Source organism: Elephantulus edwardii, unplaced genomic scaffold, assembly GCF_000299155.1.
Source record: "Elephantulus edwardii isolate Elephantulus edwardi_28Jun2011 unplaced genomic scaffold, EleEdw1.0 scaffold00216, whole genome shotgun sequence".
Classification (NCBI taxonomy): domain Eukaryota; kingdom Metazoa; phylum Chordata; class Mammalia; order Macroscelidea; family Macroscelididae; genus Elephantulus; species Elephantulus edwardii.
Genome location: NW_006399966.1, coordinates 3,766,178 through 3,786,657, shown reverse-complemented (window position 1 = coordinate 3,786,657; position 20,480 = coordinate 3,766,178). Strand labels below are relative to the sequence as shown.

General features: G+C 41.2%; 1 protein-coding gene across 1 annotated transcript; it reads right to left on the bottom strand.

Annotated features, from left to right (window-relative positions):
* Nucleotides 1-4,462: 4,462 nt before the first annotated feature.
* On the bottom strand, nucleotides 4,463-16,648 carry CCDC43 (coiled-coil domain containing 43). The gene is made up of 5 exons (XM_006897834.1): nucleotides 16,445-16,648; nucleotides 8,892-8,979; nucleotides 7,392-7,527; nucleotides 6,192-6,250; nucleotides 4,463-4,650 (listed from the first exon to the last, which is right to left on the bottom strand). The coding sequence occupies exons 1-5, from the start codon at nucleotides 16,646-16,648 to the stop codon at nucleotides 4,463-4,465; spliced, it is 675 nt and encodes a 224-aa protein (XP_006897896.1).
* Nucleotides 16,649-20,480: the final 3,832 nt, after the last annotated feature.

Here is a 20,480-nt window from a genome sequence, read left to right as displayed (position 1 = left end):
CCATTTTGGTCTTTTCTTCCTCTTCTGTGTTTGCAATGGCCGTTTGCACTCTTCCTGGATGATACCCTTGATATCCTCCCACAACTCATCTGGCCTTCGCTCATTAGTGTTCAAAGCCTCAAACCTCTTCCTGAGATGGTTCTGAAATTCAGGTGGGATAGACTCAAAGTCATATTTTGGTTGCCTTAGATTTGCTTTAATTTCAAAATTAAAATTCTAATGAAGTCTTTTACATGCCAGTGGTCAGAAATGAACTACCAGTTCATTAACAAAAACTAGGGGGAAATTTTTTTAATTTCACTTAACAGTAACATCAACATAGAGAGAGATCAGCTGGCCCAGTGGATGGAAGGCAATGCTACCAAGCCAAAGGTGGGTGACTTTTAATCTGCGGCCCTCGGGCTTGTCTTTCATTGTTTTTGTTCAGACATTCCTCTAGGTCATATAGTCCTGGTGTACAATTGCTGTGAGGCTGAACACTGTAACACTGATGTGTCAAATGCATTATGGCTGGTTATTCAATGCAGACAGAGAGTGGGGTGGAGCTCCCCAATCAAAACAAGCTTGGAAGGAGGAGTAGCAACCACTTCCATAACAGCTTGCTTCCGGAAACCCTATGAACCTGGAGAGGATGAGAGACAGCCAAGTATTGAGGACTCTCCTTCATAGGGTCTCTATGAGTCGCCTGCGACTCGACAGCACTTAACAATTAACATTAATTTCAGTGAAAATTTACAGAGACTTTGGATTTCCATTCATTCATTCTTGCACTTTTCTCCCCTCGCAACCCTCCCCCCAGTACACTTGGAAAAGGAAAATTCTTTGATTGTTTTACAATCCCTTTCCCCAGGTCCACTCCACCATGCAGCCTTCACTCTGGACTCCTGTCATGACAAAAATACCTAATCACATTTCCCTTTTAAACAGTTTTCTCTCTCATCTGTTTCAATATTGTTGTTGTTGTTGTTGTTGTTATGTGCCGTCGAATCGCCTGCGACTCATAGCGACCCTATGTACAACAGCCCTAAACTCTGCTCTGTCCTGTGCCAATTGCATTGTCTCTGACAACTGCCTCCTGGTCCAAGTATAGGTTTCGCATTAGCACGATCAAGTGTTCTTCTCAGTCAGCCAGTCTGTTATGATCCACACAGTCAAATGTATATAGTATACATTATTGAACCGATCTTTTTCAGTCTCCCCCCAACCTCAAGGTCAGTGCTCTTTTACAACAGTGGCACCATGCAGGATTTGTCTTTTTGTGACTGAGAAAGTTCACTCAGCATAACGTCCTCCAGGGTCACCTATTTTTAATATTGCATGAGTTCCTTGCTTTTCAATGCAGTGTAGTATTCCACTGTGTGACTAGAACACAGCTTCTCTATCCATTCGTTTGTTGATGGGCACTTAGGTTGTTTCCAACTCCTTGCTACTGTGAACAAAGCCGCGATAAACATGGGTGTGCATGGAAAATTTTTAAAATACTACTAAATTACCCAGTGAATAATTCTGAATTTTGTTTATCCATATTTTTCACATTCTAAAGAATGATCCTTTTATACTGAAACACAATGTACAAAGACTTTACAAAATGATCACAAAATTGTAGTGAAACTAATATTCCACCATTTCTAATGCAAAATAATTCAGCATACTTTTTTTTAATAGAAAAAGAATGACCTTGAATTAAATCAGTGCTTCTCCGACTTTAATAGCAAGCTTTGCTGCTTTAAGAATTGTCAGAACTGAAATCTGAATTTGGCCTAAAATATCAGTTTAACAGAAGATAAAACCAAACATACTCTATCAAATCAATTCCAACTCATAGGACCCTATAGGACAGTAAAACTATTCTACAGGGGTTTTGTGGGAGTTCTGTTGGTATAATCTGTAAGATAGTATGGTGCTAACTAACTAAAAGGCTGCGCCTCTGGCAGTTCAAATCTACCAGCACCTCAGGAGAAAGGTGTGCAATCCCCATTTGATTCACAGCCTCCAAAAACCTGTTGGAGGGTCAGCTGAGTTGGTTACAACTCAATAGCAATGACTTGAGTAAGTGATACATTTTCTAAGGCTATATACTTTTTTTATTTTTCTATAGTTTACAGAATTCAAATACAAATTTTAATAAATTCATTCAATATACTCTTTATTGACTGCCAAATGTTGTTGCTAGGGAGCGCCTGGTGGGTTCAAGCTACCAAACTTTGGGTTAGCAGCCAAGCACTTAACTAACTGGTGCCCTATCAGGGCTCCTTCCATAGAACACAAGTAAAATAACCCGCTGCTTTAAGCTGATTCAGCTTCATTTAGCAATTTCTTGGATCTCTTAACAAGAGAATGCCCATCTTTCTCCTATGGAGAGTTCCCTTTGATTTGACCCAACTTTAATTAGCAGCTAAAGCTACAGAGCTCCTTTCATAGAAAATATGGCCTTTTTAAAATTTGCCTGATGTAAGAACATTCTGGAAGTATTTTCAATAGCACTGAAACGAATACTAGGATTTGAGCATGATGAAGCTGATGGCAATGGTACAGGATAAAGTCACTATGAGCTGTAGTTGACTTAGGGGCACCTAACAGTTTGAAACATTCTTAAATGAATATTCCTATAGAATTCATTTACATGAATAGCTGGAAGAAATCAGATCAGAAGACAGCAATTTAAATAAAGTTTATTTATTTAAAAAGATGGAGTTTGTTTTTGGCAATGTCATGGCTGTAGGAGTATATATGAAGAAGTAAGACACATCTCCTTTCCTAAACCATGCATCTTTTTATCTTCTGCACAACTGTAAAATTTACTGTTAATTTCCCAGTTAATGATACAAAATAGAGGTTGGCAAACTGTCTGTAAAGAGTAAGTAATATTTCAGGCTTTGTAAGCCACACAGATAGTCTGTTTTACCTTTTTTTAAAAGAAAGAAGAAACCATTAAAACCAGCCCTTTAAAAATGTACAGACTTTGCTTGTACCATACAAAAACAGGCCAGGCTAAATTTGACCTGCAGACAACTGGTTGCCAACCTCTAGAATGAGCTACTTTCTATCTCATCAGTCAAACTGCACTCTTCAAGCTTGACAGCATGGCACCTGGAAGTAGAGAAAGGCCTTGTTTAAGACTTAATGTGGCCTATGACAAAAGGGGGAATGGAAAGCTATTCACTCTCCCAAGGAGAATATTATCTACTCTGTAAATCTGTTGAGTGCCTACTATGCACACTATTAAGTATGTGTGTTAGCAGAGACTTCCAGGGATTCTTCCTTAAAAGGGCAACTTCTCTAGTTTCTCTAAATGCACAATTATCAGATCTTTATTTTCATAAGCTTTTTTGGCAAGTTAGATTAAGATCTATCAGCACTGAAGAAGCCTCATGATTTAAAAAAATGAATGGATTACAAAATTATGGTACAGTCACACAATGGAATCCTATGCAGCACGCAGGAGCAATAACTTTGTAAATTATTACCTAACTTGGGAGGGAGCGGAGAGCATTATGCTGAGTGACTAACTCAGTCCCATAAGAATAAATATTGTATAAAGCCATTATTGTAGAATGAGTATAAGGATCCAGGAGGCGTGGGAGAGGCTGGAAGCAGAGCGATGTGGATGTGCAGGGGAGGGGGGTTAATCATTGGGTTGTACAATTTGATGGGGGGGTGAGGGAAATTGAAAGAATTTGTTCAAATTTGTATTCAAGTTTTGTAAATAAACTAGTAGAAAAAATAAAAAGACATATTTAAAACCACAACAGAACAGCTAACAATGATATTCTTGCACTAATAAGAATGCATCCTTCTTAAAGTCACAGCCTAAATGGAAAAAAAAACCCAACAAAAAACAAAACCAAAAACAACTCTAGTTAAAAAGCTACTCCTTCTCCACTCATAGGCTGAGACTTCATTTTCATTCTCAATTCTAGAACAACCCCCTAAACAACTTTTCACTTTCCTAGTTTGTTGCCACATGACATAAAATCTGGATCCAGGAGGAGCTCTTCTCTATTTCAGCCACCAAACAACTTCATGTGTAGAGCTGAGCACTGCCTCTGAAACAACCTGCACTCTTTTATCTATGGGAAGGAATGGCGATCTTTCTACTCCTTCAGGATGAAAAATGTTAGTTGTTAGCTTTCTGAATCCTCCTGCTGTTTATCCAAAGTGACAGGGAAGACTTTATTAAAAGTGGTCAAAAGGAGAAGAGGACTTGTATTTTAAAAAGAAAAGATTTCTCCAGTCCAGATCTTTGGTAAAGATATCAACTATAATAATCCGATCACTTATATCACACTGATATGGCACATCTTACAATTAGAAGTATGTGTGATTTTCCTTTTGACCTTGTAAACAAAAGGGGAAATGCCTTGGGAAACCACTTTGCAATGTTCTCTCTTTTCTCTTAAATACATGCGTATAACCAGTTCTCCCTGTGAGCAAGTTCTTGGGAGGAGAGACTGGGCCATGGTTATCGTTTTCGCTCCCCTTTCTGTGTCCTTTTTTTCTCCTTTTCCTTGCGCTCCTGCTTAGCTAATTTGTCCCTCTCCCTCTGCAACTTGTCTTGTTCCTTCTTCCTTTGGGACTCATCCCGAAGTGAATCTCGCTCCTGTTTTCGGGCATTGAGGACATCTTCCACGTTGGTGTTTCGGAAGAGAGCTACAGGTGAGTTAAGGGATCAGGATACAGGTCAGGTTCTTCCTTCTCACTGTCCTCAAGCTACATACCAAGTCCTGAAATGTGTTCCTCCTACTCCACATCCTAAAAGGCATTCATTATGGGTTGGAGGTGAACAATGGGAAAGGTTCAAGTGGGAGCTTGGAAATAATAAGCATAGAGAAATGGCAATTATATAATGTATATGAGTGTATAAAACACAAAGTGTACAAAATACAATGTATATGAATGTTTATATGCAAACTAATATATATATACATATATAAATCATTCTTTATTGGCCTGATGCGAAATCCTAAAGTCACCAATACAACTGCTAAAATGTTGAAAACGGTCTCTCAAAAATCTCAAATTTATCTAAACCTGAATTTTAAAATACTTCATTGAAATGAAACTTTATTCTAGAATAAATCCATGTAGCCAGGAATTGGAGCCAGGCCAGGTTTAGTGAATATTGAGTGCAAACGGTGAAACTTTTATGTGTTTGGTGATATTAAAGTACTTGTTTAACCTTATTTGTCAATTTAACCCTACAAAATTTTTCTCTGAGTTATGGAAAAAATCTATGTTTAACACTTATGAACTCTGAGTTTATAAGATGTAAAATAGTAAATGTAACCAGTTACAAAACACCAAAAGCTTTTATCTCTCATTTCTTATGACTCTAAATAAACACCTGTTTATCCTAGCCAAGCTCTACTTTTAAAACATGACGTTTTCTGCTTTTGTGTCTTAACAAACTCCCCTTTTCTGGTAATCCAACACACTCTTCATCTTAAGAAGGTGAGTGGCACAATGAATGAATGGAAATCCAAAGTCTCTGCAAATTTTCATTAACATTAATAATAATAAAAATATTTTTTTAAAAAAAGGAAGGTGAGTGGTGGATCTTTAAAATTACCTTTTACAGAAAGCTTCTACTAGGGGAGCTCCGGTGGCCTAGTGGCAAGAAGCTACACTGTAGTCTCAGAGGTGAGCGGTTTGAATCCACCACATGCTCTGCTAAAGGAGGGGCAATTTCCTCCTGTACCAGTCAGATCTGATTTGACAGTCCACACAGAAAAAATAATAATAATTTCTTTTTTAAAAAAAAGAAAGCTTCTATTAAATTATTAGTAGACAGTATGTATGTCTCAGGAAGCACACACTATTAACCTGTTTCAAATTTCCATTTTGTGTTCTCTCCCCAAGAAATTCTAAAGTTTCTGAGAACAAAGACTAAGACTTGCATATTGTTTTGAATACAAGAGTATAAGGCAACTAGAGCTATACAGAGGGAGTTTAGATTCTTATTTTCCCTTAGAAATCTTCCTCACAAGCTACTCCCTTCACAGTATATGTTAACATGTGTTCTTTGGGGAAAGTTCTTGCTAAATAAACTAGGACTGGGGCTTCCAGTGCTGACATCACACATAAGCTTCTGGATGTAAGGAGAGCCCTCGTAACAACAGAACAGCAAATAAAAACTGACCTTCAAGAGGATCTATGGAGACACACATAGGAGTGGACACAGAGAAGGATACATTTGTCAGAACCAAGGTTCATTGTCGTGGCACCTGGATCGTCCTTCTCATCTGCTTCAGTAAGTGACGTTAAGGAAACACAGAAAAAACAAAGGCTGGCCTCGCCAAATCCAACATAAGGAAACATTCGGGAGATTGCTGTTATGTACCATTAAGTTGGCTCCAACTCACAGGGACCCTATACACATATAAGACAATCCTGTGCCGTGTTCATAATCTCAGCTGTTACAGTTACTGTGTCAGTCCAATTCATATTTAACAAAGGGGAAAGCCAAGAGATTCATCTTTAAACGTTCTTTAAAGGATGATTGCTCAGAGCCTTAGTCCTTAAAGCTGCAAAGAAACAAGCTGGCCTGGGTGGACTGTCACATTATCTCTAAATTGTAAGGTGGCAAGAGAATTTCTAAAAAGAGTGGTTCTTAATATATGTTTTCTCAGAACCATCTGGGAATCTGTTAGAAATGCAGATTCCTAGGCTCATGCCAGATCTACTGAATTAGATAGCCTGGTCCAGACAAAGCACAGCCAAATCACCTAGCAAAGGGGTGAGATTCTGCAATTAGACGTACAACTGTGCCGATGAGAGCAAGGAGGAAAACTAGAGGGAACTGCCACCTACTCCAAGCATTTCCAAGCTGACAGGGACCAGACCTGCCCTTGCCAGTAACACTTCTTACTCAAACTACAGATTTTTTCTGGTGGTGCAAATTTAGTATCCCAAAGTATCCAGATTCTAGTCCTAATTTTGCCACTAATTCTCTGAATGATTCAGATGAAAAATGATCATTTTTTAATTTTTATTCTGATTTTTTAATTTTTTTCTGATTATTTTAAAAATCAGAAAATGATTCATTTCTTTGTACCTCACTTTATCTACTGGGAAAAAATAAAAGAGATTACACATATGACAGTGAATGACACAGGTGTGATAAAGAGATAAGAAATTTCAGTTTTCTGAAAACAATATACAAGATCCATAATCATGGTAATATTTGCTTTACACTAAAATTTTCAGAAATGCATTGATTTTATGTTCAAAATGTTAAGTCTAGTGTGAACTCAACATCATTCCTCACACCCATAAAGGGCCATATCCCTACTGTGTAGAAGGGAAATTAAGCTCACGAGGGGCATTGAAAACTTGCCAAATCTCACTGTGAACTAACACACACTTCTGCTTTGAGACTCAGGAAAGGATATTCCTCTTCATCTGTGACATTAGCATACTGGGCCAGGAGGGCAGCTTTTCTCTGCTTTTCCTCTTCTGACACCAACCTGGGCTTCACCACAATCTGTGCTTGCTTCTCAATTAAGGTGGCAATCGCCTGTACCTCATCTGGGACGCAGTGGAAGGGAAGGACAACAGGTTACACAGAAGAGAAACAAAGTTCACTGACCCACTAATCCATGTGGGCAGTGATGGCCTAAAGTCACTGGCATCACTGATCCATCATCAGAAGAGCCCTGTTTTTATTTCTTTTACATATTATGATTGCCTAAATTCCCATACAATAAAAACAGGTCTGCCATTTAAAAATAAATAGGATATTGAAAAGCACCATATTAGAACTAAAGTCTCCAAAGATGCAACTTTGTTCCCTCTCAGCCTAGAAACTTAAGAAGGAATACACAACCAATTTAAGGTGGGCTTTCATGTTTATAAATTCATCAGGAAAAACGCTTAGAATTAAAAAAAATCAACCACTATGTTGTCAATTCTCAATCACATAGAGTAGGTTCTTAAATCTGGATGCACATTAGAATTATCTGCAGGGTTTTCAAAGACATTTGATTGCCTAGGTCCCTACACTAAAGATGTTTCTGTGGAACTGGTCCATGACGGCACTAATATTTAATTTTAACTATGTCAAGGGACAGTCAAAGCTGCCGTTTCTCATTCACTGCCATCAAGTCAGTTCCAACTCATGGTGATGTTCCATCAGGTTACTGAGGCTATAAATTTTAAGGGGAAGAGACTGCCCATCTTTTTCCCACAGAGCTGCTAGTGGATTTGAACCACTGGAGGTATATAGCCTTTAGATTAACAGAGAAACATGTTACAGACTATGCCACCAGCGCTCCAGTCTAGAACAAATCCTATTTTCAAGTTTGATTCAAGATTTGAATATTATATAACAAATCTGTCATCCTAATCATGATGTATATCAGCCCACTTCATATCCATTTTAAAGAGTGAAGGCTTTAGCGAAATAAAAAATAAAAGGTCTAATCATAATTGTACTGCAATATATGACTATAGAAAAGTGGGAAGTTGGGGGAAAGATACACGATATACACTTGCAATGCAAATACTAAAAGAGGTAAAGAAAATGTAAAAGGCAAAAATAAAGTCGAAACTGCAATGAAGAGAATGGTTTACTTTCAACTGGAAAAAAATAAAAAGATAAAAAGATGACTAAAAGATGAAAAGGAAAATAACACTGAATGAAAAGTTAAAATGAGCTGCTGGTATTGCCAGTTTGATTTATCTGCATTTCCAAAGGAAAAAATGGGAAGGGGGGAATTGCACAGTAAAAGCAAAATATGTAAACTTATAGAAAATGGAATGGTTGGCTATTACTGCTATGTGCGTCGAGTCGCCTACAACTCATAGCAACTCTAAGTACAGCAGCTCTGAAGCCTGCCCTATCCTGAGCCAGTCTCACTGACAAAAGACAACAAAAGACACTCCAACTCTACCTTCTTTTTTCACTTTGGTGACAACATTCTGAGTTTCTGTCCATCGTTCCACAATCTCTCGGCAGATATTAAGCAAGGAGTCTTCTTCCTAGTTGAAAAAGAAGAAATAATTTCCTTAGAGTGTGATAAAAAAAAAATAGCAAGCTGAAAAAAGCATGAGGAGATGGCATGTAGTTGGGAAGAAATCATGAAAAGGGCTTGTTGAGCAATAAAACAGGAAACTTCTCTTCTGAAGCTGCAGGAACAGAAGGAAAACTGTGCCTGTTCTAAAATCCCATACTTTCCAGGTCAATAGCACCTGCTCAATCCTGCCAGCAGCTCCAGGAGAAGAGATTCCCACAAGGTCAACGTCATCCTCATTCTTTTGGAGTAAAACTCTTTTGGCAAAAATATCTCCAACCTTCATTGGAAGACACACTCTAGTCAGATCAACCTCCCAGGTTTATCAACCTTCATGCTGGGACATATCTATAAATGAGCTTACTGATACATGATAAAAAAGGAGATAAATGTGGATCATGGACCTAGGACTAAAACCAAGGACTATGAAATTCATTACAGAAAAGCTAGGAACAACACTAGAAGTCCTAATCCACAACATAAACAGTCTTCCCAGTATCCTGGAAAAGTTACAACCAGGAGAAGATAACATAGATGAGTGGGACCTTCTAAGACTCAAATCCCTATGCACATCCAAAAACTTCTCCAGTAGGGTAAAAAGGGAAGCCACTGACTGGGAAAAAGTATTCGGTAATAACATATCAGATAAGGGACTTATATCCAGAATTTATGAAATACTTGAGCACCACAACAAGATAAAGGTAAAGAATCCAATAGAAAAATGGGCACAGGATATGAACAGGCACTTCACCGAAGACGACATTCAGATGGCTAACAAACACATGAAGAAATGCTCAAAATCCCTAGCCCTAAGAGAGATGCAAATTAAAACAACTATGAGATATCATTTCACCCCAGTCAAAATAGCAAAATTTAACAGAACAGCAAGCAACAAATGCTGGCGAGGTTGTGGAGAAACTGGAACCCTTCTTCACTGTTGGTGGGAGTGTAAAATGGTGCAACCCCTGTGGAAAGCAGTATGGCGCTTTCTCAAAAAGTTGCAAATAGAGATACCATTTGACCCAGCAATTCCACTACTGGGAATATACCCTGAAGAGACCATAGCTGACATCCAAGCAGATATATGCACACCCATGTTCATTGCAGCTTTGTTCACAATAGCAAGGAGTTGGAAACAACCTAAGTGCCCATCAACAAACGAATGGCTAGAGAAGCTGTGGTATATTCGCACAATGGAATACTATGCTGCATTAAAAAACAAGGAACTCATGCAATATTATTCAAAATAGTTGACTCTGGAGAACATTATGCTGAGTAAAATATCCCAGTCACAAAAGGACAAATATTACATGATGCCACTGTTGTAGAATGGGACTGTCCTTGGGGTTAGGGAGACACTGAGTAAGATGGGTTCAATAATGTATACTGCACTGAAACAGAGGAGGGAGAGAACCGTCTAAAAGAGAGATGTAACTGGGTATTTCTGTCATCACAGGAGACTAGAGCGAGGGCTGCATGGTGGAGGGGACCTGGGGGAGGGTTTGTAAAACAATGAAAGAATCTTTTCTTTTACTTTTCCATAATTTTTGGACTCATGTACTTATAACTTGTTAGTCAAATTTGTGTCTTCTAGGTTGCAACACCCCCATGATACATCTTGAAGGATATGTACATGTACAGCCAAGCACAATCAATAAGAGTGCATCTGAATTCCAAAATCAATCTCCATAATAGTCTATGTGTTTCCTACTGCCAAAGGGGCCCTTTAGAGTAGTGAGAGAAGATCTTCACCCTGAAACCCACAGCGTCCCTTTTCAGCAGGAAGTAGCTAAGAGAATACGCCGTCCCCTTTTCCTTATGACTCAGGGTGAAGTCTCTCTCAGGGAGGAGTGATAGGGAATGGCAAAGGATACACTGACAAAGAAGATTAATCAGAACTGGCTTTGACAAGCACTGTGGCATTTGGACAAGAACAAACTGGGAGGAGGGTAGAGAGAATAGTGCAACAATGAATGAGTGGAAGCCCAAAATCTCTGTAAATGTTTATGAAAATTAATAAAATATAATTATAGGGAAAAAAAAAAAAGGAGATAAATAGGATTCCTTTGGACACGTGGCCAAAAGGAACCAGTCCTTGGAGAAGGGCAACGTGCTTGGAAGGGCGGAGGGACAGCACAGGAGAGGAAGACCCAGATGAGATAGATTGAGACAGTAACTGGGGCAAAGGGGATAAGTATGTCAGAATCAGTGAGAATGGCTCAGGACAGGTGGTCTTCAGAACTGCCATACATAGGGTCACTATGAATCACAGGTCACTCAACACACATAACAATACCAACCATTCCATTTTCTATAAGTATTCATATTTTACACACCAACCAATCTCCTTTCTCACACATGAAACAACAAAAATGATGTTGGCTTTAGTGTCAGACATGTTAAGTTCAAATCTTAATTCTATGAGCCTCATATATTCCCAAGATTTTAGGAAGGATTACAAGAGAATATAGTGCCTACCCTACTTGGCAAAAAATAAAACATAAACTGTCACACTCATTGTCACGGAGTCAGAACAGACTCATAGCTGACACTCTCACACTGGGTTTCTGAGGCTGTAAATCACACAGGAGAGAATGCAATGCCTCTGCTTCTCCTGGAGAACCACTGGTGGACTGGAACCACTGAAAAAGTTTGGTCTTTGGGTAAGCAGCACAATTCCCTATTAATTAGGTCACCAGAGCTCCCCAGCCAAAAAGCAGGCATCCAACAAATAGGAGTCTTTCCTTGTCTTCATTATGACTACCTCTATCATTGACACATTCAACCCCTCAGTGCAAATTGGCAGAGCCGACATTAAATAAGTACTTCATATGTGCTAGGCACCATTCTAAATATTTTACATGAGAAATTTCAATTCTTAAAACAGTCCTCCGAAGTAAGTACCATTACTAGTCTCAATCTAGAGACAATCAGGGCATAGAGATTAAAAAACTCCCAAGAAGTCACAATAATAAAGGGATTAAGCAGTCAGACCCAGAGTCTAGTCAGTCTGGTCTATCAGGCTCAGGCTCTTACTCTATATTATCCCAGGCATCTAAATGGGGCATCTGCACAAGGTGTCAGAACACAGACCTACGATAAGCATCCTTATGTGCTCTTAGCAAAGGATTCCAGACAACACTCCAACACAACCTCTATTTCTAGCACCTGTGCCAAATACAGACATGAAAAAGAGCAAAAGCCTTTTGGGGACAGCCGTATCTGACCTTTACCAACTTCATATATGAGAACTGTCACAGTCAACACCATCAAATCAATTCCCAGGAGTCAGACATGCCCCCCACACTCTTACGCCTCTGTTTACTTAAGCACCAATCTTACTACTATTTTCCCGGGTCCAAACTCTGATGCAATAGTTCACAGACTACACAGTACCATATTGTGGAAGTCAAAAGGCTGTAACTCAGGTTAGTAAAAGAATACAGTCAGGACAGTTTCTGAAATATGATCACAGATGCCTCAGCCTTGAGCCTCGCACCTTTAGGCCAGGTACAAAGCTCTCAGTCTTGCCAATTATGGCTCCCTGCCGACCCCCACAGTTATCCAATAAACTTGGGCAAAGGCTCCTAGTTCTTGTTCCATGGGGTAGCGGTTCCAGGGTCCATGCCATCTCACATCAGGTCTCTGGTTCTCACTGAGGCTGTTATAGCTGCTGGTCCTGTAGCCCCTGGTCTGACTGGCACAAGAATCTCTGACCTTTAAGGACATGCTGCATTCTCTTGCTTCTTCTTCACGGGTGGTTAAGGTTTTCTCCTATTCTGCTGCTGGATCTACTCAATTTAGTCGTGAAACTAGCCAATCCCCTGTGGAAAGGCTAACACACCCGATATGTGTATTCCTGCCTATCCACATGGCAAAGTCAAATTCAATGGCTAGGAAAGCCATTTTGAACAATAAACCCTTAACTTCACAACAGAACTTCTTTGGCCCTGAATTCTTGTAATCTTTGGAGAATCAGGTAGGATGGGAAAGCAGATGAGAAAAGGGGGGGGGGGGGAGTACAGCTAAGAAGTGGAGAGGCAAAAGAGAAACAGCTCCTGGAGAAAGGAGTCAGTCCCCTTGCCTAAACCACTTAGTTAAATGTACACCTATTCATTCATTCATTCATCCAGAGGTGCCTGTTATATCCAAAGCACTAAGATGAATGAGACTCCGTGAATCATGAACAGTTCCTGGTTTCATGACACTAATGATTTAAAAGCTGATATCTCGACGTTGTTGTTGTCACCTGTGACTCACAGCTCTGAAAGCTGCCCTATCCTATTGCCAATCCCATGGTCTCCAACAGACCTAATCCCATTGCTCCAGTCACTGAGTCAATCCATCTCGTTCTGGGACTTCCTTTCCTGTGCTATCCTCCACCCTTCAAAGACTGATGTCCCTCTCCAAGGACTGGTCCCTTCTGACCACATGCCCAAAGTATGTGAGACAGAGCCTCAAAATCCTTGCCTCCAAGAAGCAAACTGGTTTCACTCTCTCTAGGACAGATCTATTTGTCCTCCTTGCAGTCCACAGAATGTTCAACACTCTTCTCCAGTATCACAACTCAAAACCATTGACCCTTCTTCTATCATCCTTAGTTATTGTCCAACTGTTTGATGCATACCAAGTAATTACAAAGACCATGGCCTGGATCAGGTGAACCTCAGTCTCTAGACTGATATCACTGCTCTTCAGTACTCTAGAGAGGTCTCTGACAGCAGACTTTCCCAATGCAATTTGCCTTTTGATTTCTTGGCTCCTGATGACAAGAGTGTTGATTGTGGAACCAAGCAAGCTAAAGTTATTAACAATCTCAATTTCTTCTCCAATAGACCCAATGATGAGAATCTTTGATTTCTTGCCATTTAGCTTCAGATCATATGAGACCACAGTTCTTGACCACTGACAGCAATCGCCTCATGTCCTCTTCAGTTGCAACAAGCAAAGTTGTGTCATCTGCATAATGCAGGTTGTAGATGAATCTTCCTTCAATCCTGATGCCACATTCCTCCTCATAACGTCCAGTTTCCTGAATGATCTGTTCTGACTGAAAAGGTACAGAGACAGGATGCATCACTGAAGCACTTTTCCTGATCCTGAACCATGTAGTTTCCCTGCTCTGTTCTGACTACTGTGTCCTTGTCCAAATACAGGTTTCATGGGATTACCATTCTTCTCAAAGTTAGCCACAATTTGTTGTGATCCACACAGTCAAATGCCTTTGCCTAGTCAATGAAACACTGACAGACATTCCTCTGGTACTCTACGCTTTCATCCAAGATCTATCTAATATTAGCTTATGATGTTCCTAGTGCAATGGCCTCTTCTAAAACCAGTCTGCACATCTGGCAGTTCTCTGCTGATGTACTGTTCCAGTAATCTTCAGCAGGATCTTGCTTGTGTGTATAATTAGTGATACTGTTCAATAATTTTCACACTCTATTGGGTCACTTTTTTTTTTCGGAATGGGAATAAATACAGACCTTTTCCAGTCAGTTGTCCTCCAGATTTCTTGGCATAACCTGGTGAGTACATCAATGGCAGCATCTATTTGCTGAAACATGTCAAGAGATATTCCATGAATTCCTGGGACCTTGTTTTTTGCCAATTCCTTCAGAGCAGCTTGAACTTCCTCCTTCATCACCCTAGGCTCTTGATCATATGTTGTTTCATGAAATTCTTCTGCAATAGCTGTCAAAATATGTAACATCATGACTTCTCTAAATGGCAATTTATCCCTCTGCTCCACTCCTGATCCACTTGTGATGTCTTGATTTTTTTTCTCCCATAGCACTTAGCACTGTCTAATATAGTAGCATAAAGTTTATTGATGGGGAGATGGGAAAAGCACAACAAAAAAAACACAGCCTGTTTTGTTCTCTGAGGAACTCAAAGAACAGAGGGTAGGGACTTCTGTTTTACTTCCTGATGGATCTCAAGCACTTAGGGCAATGCTCGACAAACAAAAAGCTCACAATAAAAATGTGATGAATGAATGAATCAATAAAAGGACTAATAGATGGTATAAAGAGAAAAATAGAAAGCTTTTATTTATCATTATTTGCTCCCAACTACAAAAGTGTTCTAGAATCCTACCTCAAATCACTGGAGATAAAATTCTTAATTTCTTGAGCTTCTTTTCGTTAAGAGTGTTGGGCAACACAAAATCACTTCGCCACTTGGGCGCAGTGAACTCACCAAAATATTTGTGTGTTCACGTACACCGGCTGCTCCAAGGGAGACAATCAGAAGCGATTTACAGCCTCTGAAAACCTGCTGGGGGGTCAGCTATGAGTTGTTGCAGACCGAGGGTCCCAAAGAATGAAATAATTTTATAATTATTAATAATGAGACCGACTACCAGGAATGATATAGAACAGAGAGTGTGAAAAATAGGGGGCCAAGGGGAGCTCTGGTGGCCTAGTGGCAAGGAGCTGCAACTACAATCCCAGAGGCGCACGGTTCGAATCCACCAGATGCTCTGCCGGGGAAGGAGGGACAATCTCCTCCTGTACCAGTCAGATCTGATTTGACGGTACATGCACACAAAAATAATAAAATAAAATAAAATAATTTAAAAAAAAAAAATAGGGGGCCAACAGTTCCCATGACTGAGGCCCCAAGCCATGCTTCTCTGAGTATTTATTTAGAATCATAAGGAAGGTAAGCAAAGTAAAATCACAAGGAAGTACAAAGCAAAAACAAAGGATAATGGTGAAGTCTTTTACAGATAAGGCCAAGTTCCTCTTTATGCTAATCTCAAGAGGGAGGGATTCATTTGACACAAACTAAGAACAATGTTGACTCCTAGGGAATGCCCCAGTGTCACAAGGTGACCTTCAGCTTGTATTAAGCTTCCCTCATTTCCCAATACAGCATTTGGTCTACTATTATTAAATTTGATATTCAGCTTCCCTCAATGAATCAGTTCCGACTCGACAGCAACGAACAACGACATCAAATACTTTACAGACCAAGCACAATATATGCTTCAGTAGTTTTACCACCACCTTGCTTTTTTTTTACTCATTCTTCCAACATAGGAGCGCACCTCCTGCAGGCTTTGGTCTCAAGACAGACATCTGTCTCCCAAGAGTACATCATTACACCCTCTTAACACTGTTAACGGATGAGGATGAAATTGATCGTTAGATGTTTATGATACACTTCCATTGAACCATTTCACTGCCTTCAGAATACTCATTCAACTCTCCTGCAGGCATCCCAAGAGGGTCCCGTCCCCAAAAAGAAGATAAAGCTTTTCCTCTCTTTGCACCTGTAGCAACTCCTTCACTTAGGGCTTAGAGTAGGCGCATACCTCTCCCAAGTGAGATCACTAAACCCCCCAGGATCCTAGGTAGCGGCAGACGTCCCGATTGGAGTTCTCAAGGACCCACTAGAGACTGAAGAAATGTGTCTGGGCTCCTCACCAAGAAAGCTGAGAGGATCCCCTGCAGAGCATCCAGCTTCTCTTCTTCCTCCTCCTCCTGCAGAACACCCAGGATGTAAGCGCCGTACACGGCTTGATCAACTCCGAGCGCCTCCAACCGTTCGTCCAGCCACATCCTAAAGGCGATGCCCTCACCATCAGCTTCGGCAGAGGATGCCGCAGCCACTTCCCTGGGCGCCGCCATGTTGGGGTCAGGGTCCTGCCAGTCCCAGGGCGCCTACCGCAGTGCCTGACGGGCCGGCCGACCACCTTACTGCGCATGCGGCCACTACGCTGGGCGCCGCCATGTTGGGGTCAGGGTCCTGCCAGTCCCAGGGCGCCTACCGCAGTGCCTGACGGTCCGCGCGACCACTTTACTGCGCATGCGGCCACTTCGCTGGGCGCCGCCATGTTGGGGTCAGGGTCCTGCCAGCCCCAGGGCGCCTACCGCAGTGCCTGACGGGCCGCTCGACCACCTTACTGCGCATGCCTAGAGGAAACTCCAGCCTCTGCCTTCCCGACCGAGAGCTGGAGGATGGGGAGCTGCTCTGGCGTTGCATACTTTCCCGTTAAGGCGCGTTCAGGCAGGTGTTCACGTGATCTCATCGTCACTGAGACAGGTTTTCTTAACAGACTCTATTTTTATTACATTTGGAGAAGTTAGAAGGCTTTAGTAAGTATCGGCCAGAGGTACAGGGCTGATTGAGGACTGGAACGCAACTGTGACTCTGGCACTTGATTCAGTCCATGTCCCGGAGCTGCCCCTTCCACGTGCTCCCGCAGCACGTGGCTGTGATATCAAGAAGCCCTCCCAGCTCTGATTTCAAGAATCCAGAAAACCTTGCCCAGTAGCTTTCAAGCAGAAACTTGTTCGCTCTGCCCTGAAAACCCATGGCCGCCATTAAGGCCCTGTATGAGGTGGATTGATTTCAGTGACTGGAGTAATCGGGATGGGTGTATCGGATACAGGGAGATTGGCACAGGACAGAGCAGAGTTTAGGGCTGTTGTACATAGGGTCGCTATGAGTCGCAAGCGACTTGACGGCACATAACAACAGCAACATACTTAATACAAGCTGCACCATTCTAAGCCTCTCCCCATTAAAACTCAGCTCCTGGAAGCTTTCCTTGATTTCTACACAATCTGAGATGAGAACACTCCTTATGCCCCCCCCCCCCAATAAATGAGCAGGAGGCAGCCCACGTCCTTTATTATTCGTTCAGCATTTTGAGAAACCTTCTCTAACTTCTGTCAAGTCTTGTGCTAAGAGCTTTTCATAGATTGTTTCATGGAATCTTCCCAACAGCTTTGTGAGGAATTGTTTTTATTGTCTATATTTTAAAGATGTTGTTGTTTGTTCTTATGTGCCGTCGAGTCGCTTGCGACTCATAGCGACCCTATGTACAACAGCCCTAAACTCCGCTCTGTCCTGTGCCAATCGCATTGTCTCTCACACTCCCATCCCAATTATCCCAGTCACTGAATCAATCCACCTCATAGAGGGCCTTCCCCTCCTGCGCTGTCCCTCTCCAAAGACCGGTCTCTCCTCACAACATGTCCAAAGTATGTTAGAAGGAGCCTCAGAATCCTTGCCTCCAAGGAGCCACCCGGTTTAACCCTTTCCAGGACAAATCTGTTTGTTTTCCTAGCAGTCCATGGTATTCTCAATACTCTTCTCCAGCACCACAGCTCAAAGGCATCAATTCTCCTTCTATCCTCCTTGGTCATTGTCCAACTCTCTGATGCGTAACAAGTGATTGCGAAGACCATAGCCTGTATCAGACACACCTTAGTCTCCAGAGAGACACCATTGCTCTTGAGTACTTTGGAGAGGGCCCTAACAGCAGACTTTCCCATGGCAATGCGCCTTTTAATTTCCTGGCTGCTGGTGCCAAGACTGTTGACTATGGAGCCAAGCAAACTAAAGCTGTGTACAATCTCAATCTCTTCACCATCCATCCTGATGCTGTCAATTGGTCCAGTGGTGAGAATCTTTGTCTTCTTGACATTGAGCCTCAATCCATATTGTAGGCTGCAGTCCTTGACACTCTGCAGCAGGCGCTTCAGGTCCTCCTCAGTTTCAGCAAGCAGGGTTGTGTCATCTGCATAACGCAGATTGTTGATAAATCGTCCACCAATCTTGACCCCACATTTCTCCTCATAGAGCCCAGCCTCCCGGATAATCTGTTCTGCATATAGGTTGAAAAGGTATGGAGATAGGATGCATCCCTGGCGTACGCCCTTCCCAATTTTGAACCGTGCAGTGTTCCCTTGCTCTGTTCTGACGACTGCCTCCTGGTCCAAGTATAAGTTTCGCATTAGAACAATCAAGTGTTCTGGGATCCGCCTTCTTCTCAGAGTCAGCCATAGTTTGTTATGATCTATACAGTCAAATGCCTTTGCATAGTCAATGAAACACAGACATTCCTCTGGTATTCCCTGCTTTCAGCCAAGATCCATCTAACATCAGCTACAATATCTCTAGTACCACGACCCCTTCTAAACCCAGCCTGGACTTCTGGTAGTTCTCTGTTGATGCTGCTTTGAAGGAAATGGCAAAAAATAAGGCTCCAGGAATAGATGGTATACCAATTGACATATTTCAGTTAACAGATGCTGCCCTGGACGTGCTCACCAAGTTGTGCCAAGAAATCTGGAGAACGACCACTTGGCCAACTGACTGGAAGAGATTGATATTTGTTCCTATCCCAAAGAAAGGTGACCCAACAGAATGTGGAAACTACAGAACATTTTAAAGATACAAAAAAAAAGTCACATGTTGGTAGATGTGTTTAACACGTTGCCACAAATGATGGCAAATGTGTTCCTTAGCACGGCCGTCAATTTTTAACAGCCTCTTAACCAAGATTCATTGTGCTCTTGGTACTGTTAATAGTATTCTTCCCTCTACTAAAGTTAATGGGGGTCAGAAATCCTCTTCCCCACACTCTTTTTACACCTGTAACAAAGGTAAAACTACTCATGTTTAATTTTTTTCTTCATCCAAATGGACAAATGGCAAACTTTCTCTTAGCTTACATTAGAAAATCAAATGGCTTTTTAAACTATTGAAAGATGCTTGACCTAAAAATTTGTAAAATATTAAAATTGTAGTGAATTATCATTGTCTGCTTCTCAGATAAAAGTCTGACAATGCACTACGTTGACTAGTGAGGAGATAACAGGTTTTGGAAAATGTTGGACCTGAAAATAAATCGGTACAATCTTGATGGAGGACAATATGGAAAAGAACAAAAAACAGCAGTTCTGCTTCTAGAATTTATACTAATAAATATATGCTTGCAGAATAAAATCTTTTCAAGAATAATCATTGCAGTGATGTTCATAGCAAAGGGACAGAAATAATCTACATTCCAACTGTAGGAGTTGTTCTGTGCCACTGAGTCAGAACCAACCCATAGCAGACCCTCCAGCGGGTTTTTGGAGTAATTAGCCCAGGAAGAGATTGGCCATCCTTCTCCCTTGGAGCAGCTGCTGGATTAAAACTGCGTGCATTTTGGATTGCAATGCAGCTTCTTACCACTAGGCCACCAGAGCTCCCGCACCTCTAGAAGACTGCTTTTAAAAAGCATGATGTAGCTCTACAAAGCAGCAGCTATAATAGATAAACAAAGGAACTTTCTATGTACTAACAAGTAACAAAATCCTTCAAAACACACACAAACCCTCCAAATATGGAATTTACTCCTTGCTCTTTACCTGGCTACAATCCTTTGTCTGCCAGACATGGTTCTAACAGAGGCCCAGGGGTGCCACCAGCATCAACTGGTTAAATATTGGTATAGTTACTTGCTTTTCTTCTTTTATTAAAAAAAAAAGAGCTCCAAAATCTCTTTCCTACCTCTGCGATCATCTTGTACATTATATTAGTGTGCACGCATCTCTTTAGAAATTATGGGTCCAGGATATACCTAGTATCAGAATTGCTGGATTGAAAGATTTGCACTTTATAAAATACCCCCCCCCCCCGTCACTTTTCCAAAGCCTTGTCCCAGTTTACATCCCCACCTAGGTC

Bases quoted from the DNA above. Each gene is read 5' to 3' on its own strand.
- CCDC43 (XM_006897834.1), bottom strand. From the start codon at position 16,648: ATGGCGGCGCCCAGGGAAGTGGCTGCGGCATCCTCTGCCGAAGCTGAT. The intron at 6,251-7,391 runs ATATCCTTTCCT...AACGTCACTTAC, and splicing joins AATGTCACAGATGAAGAGGA to TGAAGCAGATGAGAAGGACG. The intron at 4,651-6,191 runs GTATCCTTCTCT...ACTCACCTGTAG, and splicing joins GAACCTTGGTTCTGACAAAT to CTCTCTTCCGAAACACCAAC.